Source organism: Mirounga leonina, unplaced genomic scaffold (assembly GCF_011800145.1).
Source record: "Mirounga leonina isolate KUSES-001 unplaced genomic scaffold, KU_Mleo_1.0 Mir_376, whole genome shotgun sequence".
Lineage (NCBI taxonomy): Eukaryota > Metazoa > Chordata > Mammalia > Carnivora > Phocidae > Mirounga > Mirounga leonina.
The window spans coordinates 9,237,815-9,246,858 of record NW_023270718.1 but is presented as its reverse complement, the minus strand read 5'-3'; the positions used below and the strand labels follow the sequence as shown (position 1 = coordinate 9,246,858).

Genomic DNA, 9,044 nt, shown 5'->3' with positions numbered 1-9,044 from the left:
GATGGTAGTTTAAGCATCACCTACCATGGCGTCCCCAGAAAACCTAAGGGTGTTCAAAGGTGTCCCATACCTCTTTTCTCACCGAGTTTTCACAACACCTCCCCAGTTTTATAGAGAAGACTATGTGTACGTGGCCCAGAGCGGTGTGGCGACTTCTCCACGGTCGCCCATGTGCGTTTCCAGACGTCGCACCGACCTGTGGGTGTTTGCAAACTCCCAGGCCTCGGGGTCGCTGACAGGTGGTCAGAAGGGACGCGGCACTCCCCCCGGGTGGGCGGGGCGCGGCCTTCGCAGAGCCACGCCCCCTGCCCGCCAGTGTGCGCCTGCGCGGCGCCTCTGACGACGGTCCGAGCCCCGCCCCCTCCCACAGGGACCACGGGCCTGGGGGCGGGGCCTGGGCACAAGATGGCCGCCGCGCGCCCGGAGCCCCCGAGTCCGAGCTCAGCGGCCCCGGAGCCGCGATCCCCGGAGACGCCGGACCTGGTGCGGGCGGGGAAGTGGCCGCGGCCGGGGACTCGAGGCGGGAGGAGGTCTCAGGGCAGGGGGCGGGGCCGGGGCGGGGCCTATGAAGGCTGGGCGGGGGAGGTATTTAGGGCTCCGGGTCTGGAGGCGGTGCTTCTCGGGGTGCGCGAGGGGCGTGGCCTAAGGAGGAGCCAATGAGAGTGGGGGCGGGGCCCTGGCGGGGCGGGGCCAGAGGAGGGGGTTGGGTGGAACATCTGGGAGGGGGATGAGTCCAGGGAGAGGTCTCAGAGATTGAGTTTGTGTAACTACGGGGCGGGATCTTCCGAGGGGCGGGATCTTCCGAGGGGCGGGGTCTCAGAAATTCTGGGGCTATTGGACTTGGGTGGAAGGTTGGGAAGGTGACCCTGAAAGACAAATGCGGGTAGTTATGGTCGGGGCACCCACGTTGGAGTGGGGTAATGATTCCGCAAGAGTCCGAGTGCCGTGTCTCGAATGCCTAAGGGAGGATTTTGGGGGCAGGAATGACTGCTCCAGGTGACTTAGGAGCTTTCCCCACTCAGGACTGGAGAGTAACAACAAACATTTCCTGAGCTCCTACTTAGGCTCAGTATATAGAGAGGTGAACGAACCAGATGAGGATTGTATTCTCTTCGAGCTCACAGTCTAGAGGAGAGAGACAATAAAGGATATTTATTGTGCTACATGCTATAAGGGAAATAAAGAGTGAGCTGATAGAGTGGGGGTGAAGGGGGAGCTAAATTTAGATGAGAGAAGTCAGCTGTGTGCCAGCTTATATTTACACTGGGGTCGGAGACCAGCCGGAGCCAGATCATGATGGGTATTATGATGACGGCTTTGGATTTTAAATGCAGTTGAAGCCATGGGAGGGTTTTGAGTGGGAAAAAGACTATCTCATTTCCATTTTCAAAAGGCCATTCAGGCTGCTTTGGGGAGGTAGCAGACCTAGAAACAGGGGTTCTGCTCAGGAGGCCTTTTCAGTTGTCAGGCCAAGAAATAATTGGCTTTTAACTGGGGTAGAGGAGAAGTGGCCGGATCCGTGATGCGGTTGGGACAGGAGTGGAAGTCTTGATAGGGATACTGCAGAATCCTGGAGGATGGAGAGCAGGATCTGGAAACTGAAGGGCCCAGTATGCTACAAGGGAGATGGGTGTTTTTTGGTTTTTTGGTTTTTGTTTTTAAAGAATTTATTTATTTATTTATTTGACAGAGAGAGACACAGCGAGAGAGGGAACACAAGCGGTGGGGAGTGGGGCGGGGCTCGATCCCAGGATCCTGGGATCATGACCTGAGCCAAAGGCAGACGCTTAACGACTGAGCCACCCAGGCGCCCCAAGATTTTATTTATTTATCTGACAGAGAGAGACACAGCGAGAGAGAGAACACAAGCAGGGGGAGTGGGAGAGGGAGAAACAGGCTTCCCGAGGAGCAGGGAGCCTGATGCAGGGCTCCATCCCAGGACCCTGGGATCATGACCTGAGCCAAAGGTCATGCCCAACCAACTGAGCCACCCAGGCGCCCCTATTTGTTTGTTTGTTTGTTTATTTATTTATTTATATTTTAAGGTTTTATTCATTTATTTGACAGAGAGAGAGACAGTGAGAGAGGGAACACAAGCAGGGGGAGTGGGAGAGGGAGAAGCAGGCTTCCCGCCGAGCAGGGAGCCCGATGCGGGGCTCGATCCCAGGACCCTGGGATCATGACCTGAGCCGAAGGCAGACGCTTAACGACTGAGCCACTCAGGTGCCCCGAGATGGGTGTTTTAATAAGTGGGGGCGTGCTGGGGAGGCCCTGAGGAAGGGTCCACAGGCTCCTGGTTTTTTCTCCCCGCCCCGCCCCCCCCCAGGTCCTGGTGCCAGATGACGGCCGCCCCGCCGCACCCCCGAGTGACCTCATCGAGATCCAGGTGGTGAGGGTGACAGACACCACGCTGGTGCCCGAGCCGCCGGAGCCAGGTTCCCTCCACTGTGCCTTGTGCCCAGCTGCCTTCCGGCTGGTCTCTGAGCTGCTATTCCACGAACATGGCCACCTGGCGGCGGCGGAGGGCGGCGGGCAGGGCGGGGACCCCAGCCGGTGTCACGTGTGTGGCCACAGCTGTCCGGGCCCCGCCAGCCTCCGCGCGCACTACAGCCTGCACACGGGGGAGCGGCCCTACCGCTGCCCCCTCTGCCCCCGGGCCTTCAGGGCCCTGGCGTCCCTGCTGCGGCACCAGCACCGACACGGGGTGGAGCCAGGGCCCTCTCAGGGGCCCCCGGAGGCGGCCGCGGCTCGGGATCGGAGGCCCGGGGCGCCGCAGGAGAGGTCGGAGGTGGTGCTGGCGGCGGCGGCGGCGGGCGCGGCGGCGGGGAAGCCTTTCGCCTGCAGGTTCTGCGCCAAGCCGTTCCGCCGCTCCTCGGACATGCGCGACCACGAGCGGGTGCACACGGGCGAGCGGCCCTACCACTGCGGCGTCTGCGGCAAGGGCTTCACGCAGTCCTCGGTGCTGAGCGGCCACGCGCGCATCCACACCGGCGAGCGCCCCTTCCGCTGCGCCCTGTGCGATCGCACTTTCAACAACTCCTCTAACTTCCGCAAGCACCAGCGCACCCACTTCCACGGGCCAGGGCCGGGGGACTCTGGCAGCCAGCTGGCGTCAGGGCCCGAGGGGCCAGGGAGTGGGTGTGGGCCGGGAAGCAGTCTGGAAGAAGGGCAAGGGGAGGTGGCCAAGGTGAAGGTGGAGGTCGACCAGTAGGCTGGGAGAGCAGGGCCGTGGGAGCACTAACACGGGCCAGGGAGTAGGAGGCCGATCGCAGGGGAGGGGGTGGGTGGGAAAAGGAGGCAGGAGAGGGGAGATTGGGGGAGAGGTGACAAGAGCTAACAGAGATGGCCACGAGCAGCTAGTGCGGGAGAACACAGAGCCAGTTTTGGGACACCCACAAACCCATACAGCACCTCCATGAGACTCAGAAAGGCACAGACACCACCCTGTGGATGCTCGGTTAAATGTGAGGAACATGGGCTGGATTCCACTGCCCAGTCTGCCTGCTCGTTGGGCTGTCCTCGTGCAAGACACAGCTTGTCCCAGCAGAGCCTGGGCACTACAGAGGGGGAGCCAGGGTTGAATGGAAGGGACAGAACCAGGGGCTGCCCTGGTGTCTCTGGGCTAGCCCTTCATCTGCAGAACCGTGGACTATCTTGGGGCCTAGGGTGGGCCAGGATGGAATCTTTTCCTACCTCACTGGATTGCACTGAACCTGGGATGCCTACCCACCCTCAGGCAGAAGACGCCCACCAGGTCCTCCATAGAGACTCTGGGATCCCATCACCTTGAAGCCAGAGGGTCCCCACATCCTAGCCAAGAGCTCTCAAGCCTCAAGGATGTAAGCCTGACCATAAAGATCTTGACTCCAAGAGCTGCTCCCGCTCCCATGGTGGTCCCTCCTTAACCCACCGACTCCGAAGCAACAAAAAAATCCGGACAGCAAACAGCCACCTAATATCCCTCTCATAAGGCTTTAGGTTCAGAGCCCATGGCCCCCAGGGCTACAAAGTAGTCTCAGGTTTCTCTGATTTCCTCCACTCCCAATGTGAAGCAAACAGCTTAATGCCTGACCCAAGGCTACCCCAAGGAAGGGCTGGGAGATGGCAGCATGGTGGGCTGGCCTGTGTACAGTGGGTGTGGGAAGAACTGAGTCACTCTGGTGGGGGCGTGAGGAGGACCAGGGAGCTGGAGGGGGGAACCTCCAGTTCTCCTATTAAAGGACTTTCTGAAGGGTTTATCTATGTCAGTCTTGTGTTTGGGGGTGGGGGCAGAGGGCCCACACAGTGGTCTTGCCATGAGCAGTGAATTGCAGCATCTCTCTCTCCAAAACCGTTTCCTCATTTTTAGATCTCTATTCCGTGATACGTGTTTCAGCTGTGGCGTGGATGTCAGGGAAGTTTGGCAAAAGGAAGGGACTCCTGTGATCAGTACACCTATCAAGGAGGGAGAGCCCTAGACTTGCACACCTTCCTGTTCACCCAACACCTCCCACGAGATACCCCCTAGGTCAGAGCACCAGCAGAACTCATTCCGTTTCCTCCCAAGAAATGCCTGTGGCATGAGCATCCAAGCTAGAAACTGGGTGGGTTCCTGAAGCCTTCACCCCTCGTGCACTCATCTAATCCCTATCCTCATCCCTTTCCTGCTGTTGAGCCAGCTAAGTATCTTTGAAATCTGAACACTCTTCTTCACCACTACTCTTGTGGGCCAAGCCAACAGTGGCCCCACAGTTGGACACCTACCCAGCAGCACCGTCTCCAGTCTCCATACTACAGCCTCATGGACCCACTGCTCCTTGTGGCTTTGAGACAGGATCACAAGCATAAACGCCTATAGGAGCGGGGTGGCTGGATGCAAGGGGAAAGCACAGCACCAGTGACACATGGCAGCTGACACTTGCGCTCAGTGCTGAGCTTCGAGGCCGGGCAGGAGTTGGTGGCAGATCGGAGAGTGTGCTCTGTTTGAAGAGGGCGGAGGTTACCCAGCTCTGGGGGAGGGCAGGCTGGGTTGCTAAATCTTGCAAATTTTTCAGAAGTTGCATTAGTTCATTGTGCAAAACCTTCTGATTTTCGAATGTTGGCAACTAAGTCAAACTGTATTTTTTTTTTTAATGCATGAGCTAAACAAAGGGTGTCAGCGGCTTGTGCCCAGCAGCTGCCAGCTGCCAGCCTCTAGCCTACAACATCGTCTAAGCTTCACTATTTGGAATCCAAAGCCCTTCAGGATGCAGCCTCCCATACCCCAACCTCTCCCGCCATACTCATCTTTTAAGATTCTCTGGAATAGCTGGGTCTAGTTAGACACACTAAACCCTCCACCTAGAATTCTTTGCTCACATTACCTGGCAAGCCTCTGTGGCTTTTGTTATTGTTCGGGCATCACTTTCTCCTCCGGGAAGCTTGGCCAGCCCCCAGTCTGATAAGGTGACTCCTCCATGCTCTCAGCCCCCAGCGATCATTCCACCTACTTTCATGGTGGTGCCCCCGGGGCACTGGCACCGGTATGTCTTATGCTGGATCTTCAGCACGGGCATACGTTGGCCACGCTAGGTTGCTGCCCTCGTGTGGGTCCAACTGGACCTGCCCAAGCAGTGTCCCTGAACCAGCTTGGTCTTCAAGTTTCAGTACTGAGGGAGGCACCCTGGGCCTGCAGTCCCGGTTCTACCACGGACTTGCTAGGTGTCCTTGGAGCTTCTTTCTTCTCCCAGGACCTCAGCCTCCTCTTCTGACAGATGGGAGAACCGAACGCACGTTGGAAGGGCACATGGCTCGCTGTTGCAACAATGGAAATGAGGGCTGTTGGCAGGGCTTTTGAAGCTCCTCCAAATTATCCCGGAGGGACAGGCGTGATGGGTGAGGCTGTAAGAAACACGGGTCCGTACAACGCTGGGACACGGCAATGGCTTAACGGGGGATCTCTTCCACCTTACTCGAGGGCAAGGAGCATGTCCAATTCGTGTTTCCACAGCGTCCAGTGAAGGACCCGGCAGACAGGGGGCTTCAGGAAATGCCCGCCAAGCAGACAAAAGCTGAAAACATCTTTGAGGGGGAAGGAGTCCCGGTACACTGTCAGTTTCCGAGAACAGAAACTTACCTGTCTTGTTCATCTCCCTTTGCTCAAGGTGCAGACTACAACTTGGATATGGTAAATCCTCAGCAATTACCAGTTGAATGAGGCAAAGCAGAAAACATGAGGACGAGGCAGAGGGTGCTGGGGAATCCAAATCCCTGGGAAACAAAAGTTCTCAACTTTCTCTTTGTCAGCACTTAATCCCCTCTCCCTGGGATGCAAGAAAGGACTCCAGCGGCCCTGTGGTAAGATTTATTATTCTCCGCTCTGTACAAGCCGCGTCTGCCACCCCGCCCCCACCCCACAATCCAAAAGAGCACCCAGTCCCCTTGTGCCCTCCCAACTCCGCTTATACTCCACTTCCCAGCCAGATCCCAAAGGAACGGGGAGGGGCAGTTCAGACCCACATCCTCCACAAAAGCTCACTGGGGGACAGAATGCTGCGGGGGTGGGGGGTGGGGGCGCTGATGAAGGTTACAAAACGGGGCTGGACGGAGCATCAAGTTCAGTGGCTGGCAGGATGAGACGAGGACCAGAGAGGTCCGGGATGGGAGTGATCCAGTCTTGAGTCTGTAGGGCATGGGCCTTAAAGGAGACTAGTCTGTGTGGAGTCCTGAAGGATGGCGGGGGCAACAGCGAGGAGGGGTAAGAGTCTGATCAGCAACTGGGGACGGGTGAGCGCGCAAGGGGACGCCCCTCCCGGTCAGGCGTCCTTTCCCGCCAAGGTGCCCGCCCCCGGCCCGGGACCCCCGAGACCCTCGGCTTTATGAGCCAGGCGGTGCTTCTTGAGGCCGTAGGTGTTGGCGAAGCCCTCGCCGCAGGAGGAGCAGCGGAAGGGCCGGCCGCCCTGGTGCGCCGCCAGGTGCTTACGGAAGTAGCCGGGGTCCTTGAAGGCCTTGAGGCAGGCCGGGCAGCGGAGCTCGGGCCGCGGCGGCTCGTGCGCGCGCTGGTGGCGCAGCACGGAGCTCAGGTAGAAGAAGCCCTTCCCGCAGTGCTCGCAGCGGTAGGCGCGCTCGCCCAGGTGCAGCCGCTGGTGCTCCAGCAGGTTGGAGCGGTAGCGGAAGGTCTTGCCGCAGGCGCCGCAGCGCTGGGGCCGGGCCACGGCGTGCAGCCGCCGGTGCTCCGCCAGGCTGGAGGACTGCGCGAAGCGCTTGGCGCACACGCCGCACTTGAAGGCGCGCTCGCCCGTGTGCACCACGCGGTGCTGCCGCAGGTACCAGGAGCGCAGGAAGCCTCGCCCGCACACACCGCACCGGTAGGGCCGCTGCTCGGTGTGGCAGCGCTGGTGGCGCATGAGCAGCGCTGCCTCCCAGAAGCGCTTGCCGCACACGGGGCAGCGGAAGCCCCGCTTCTGCCGGTGGCTGCGGCGGTGCAGGAGCAGGTCGTAGGCCCCAGCGAAGCTCTGGCCACAGAGGCCACAGCCTAGGGTCCGCCGCACCAGGTGCACGTACTTGTGAGTCACCAGGCCCAGGAAATGCTTGAAGCTCTGGCCACACGTGGCACAGCTGAAACGCTCAGGACCTGAACTGGCACCCCCGCCGCCCCCAGCCACCGCCGTCCCGCTGGCGTCATCACCCCCGGACACGCCTGCCAGCGCTGCCACCGCCGCCCCCACCTCTCCCGCCAGCCCGTTGTCCAGCACACCGGCCGCGTCGGCGCTGCTGGAGCCATCCTGGGTCTGGGGGCCGCCGGGTGCGGGCGGGAGCAGGCGCTCAGGGGCCGCCTGGTGGACTAGCTTGTGCCACATGAGATTCTCGATGAAGCCGAAGGTCTTGCCGCACGCATCACAGCCGTAGGGCTTCTCCGCCATGTGAGCCTCCTTGTGGCTCATCACGTGGAAGAGATCGGGGAAGTGCTCGCCGCAGTCCGAGCAGGCGTAGCTCAGTGCATCCGCGGCCCCCGCAGCAGTGGCCGAGGCGCCCGGCCCGCAGGCCCCTGGCGCGCCCTGGGTGGCCGGGAGGCCGGCAGCCCCGGCCAGGGCGCAGGGCAGCTGGAGCCGGTGCACCTGGCGGTGGCGGGTGAGGCTCTGTGGGTAGCCGAAGACTTTGCCGCAGAGCTCACACTTGTAGGGCCGCTCGCGGGTGTGCACCACGTGGTGCTTGCTCAGGTGGAAGGACTCCCGGAAGCGCTTCCCGCACACGGGACACTGGTGGGGCTTCTCGCCGGTGTGGATGCGCTCGTGGCGCTTCAGAGTCTCGCGCCGCCCGAAGCCCCGCCCGCAGATGCCACAGCAGAACGTCTTTCCAGGGACGCTGGCGCTGGAGGCCCCGGCCCCGCTGGTCCCGGCCCCGCCAAGCAGCAGCGGGTGGGCCCCCAGCAGCGGGACGGGCACGGCGCCGTAGACCACTGCCGCCGCGGCGGCCGCGGCCTTCTCGCTATCCGTGGCCGGAGGGTCAGGCGGCAGGAGGTAGGGGCCCGCAGGGAAGGCGGCCGGGGGCTGCGGGACGGAGGCCCCTGCGTCCTTGGGCGCGTCGGGGGCGGCGGGTGGGGCGTGCGCGGCCTTGTGCCGGAGCAGGCTCTGGGGTGCGGAGTAGGACTTGCCACACAGGTCGCAGGGGTACACGGGCCGAGGCCCCGCCGCGCCCGCGCCCGCGTGCGCCGCCTGGTGCTTGAGCAGGTAGGCGGCGTCGCGGAAGGCCTTCCCGCAGACGCCGCACGGCAGGCGCAGGAGGTCCGCCGAGTGCGTCTTCACGTGCCGCTTGAGGCTCTCCCTGCGGTTGAAGCTCTTGCTGCACACGGAGCAGGAGAAGGGCTTCTCGCCGGTGTGGATGATCTGGTGCTGGTGCAGGTGGCTGGGCTTCTTGAAGACCTTCCAGCAGAGCGGGCAGGCAAACGGGCCCTCGCCGCCCCCCGCCGCGGGAGGGGGGACGCCCACGCCGGCGGGGGCACCGCTGCCTTCCGCGACGGTGGCGGCCACGGAGGCCGCGCCGGCGGCGGCGGCGGGCGGGGCGGGGGGGCCGGAGGACGCGGGGGG

At 61.8% G+C, this 9,044-nt stretch overlaps 2 protein-coding genes across 2 annotated transcripts in view; one reads left to right on the top strand and one right to left on the bottom strand.

Moving 5' to 3' along the window:
* The first annotated feature begins 389 nt into the window (after positions 1–389).
* ZNF784 (zinc finger protein 784) lies at positions 390–4,236 on the top strand. Its single transcript, XM_034986373.1, has 2 exons — positions 390–483; positions 2,327–4,236. The coding sequence occupies exons 1-2, from the start codon at positions 406–408 to the stop codon at positions 3,209–3,211; spliced, it is 963 nt and encodes a 320-aa protein (XP_034842264.1). The 5' UTR covers positions 390–405; the 3' UTR covers positions 3,212–4,236.
* A 79-nt stretch (positions 4,237–4,315) lies between these two features.
* Positions 4,316–9,044, bottom strand: part of ZNF865 (zinc finger protein 865) — a 10,486-nt gene continuing 5,757 nt past the window's right edge. Inside the window, exon 2 of the mRNA XM_034986469.1 lies at positions 4,316–9,036. Within this exon, the coding sequence (XP_034842360.1) occupies positions 6,774–9,036 (2,263 nt within the window). The 3' untranslated portion in view covers positions 4,316–6,773. The remainder of the gene's footprint in view (positions 9,037–9,044) is intronic.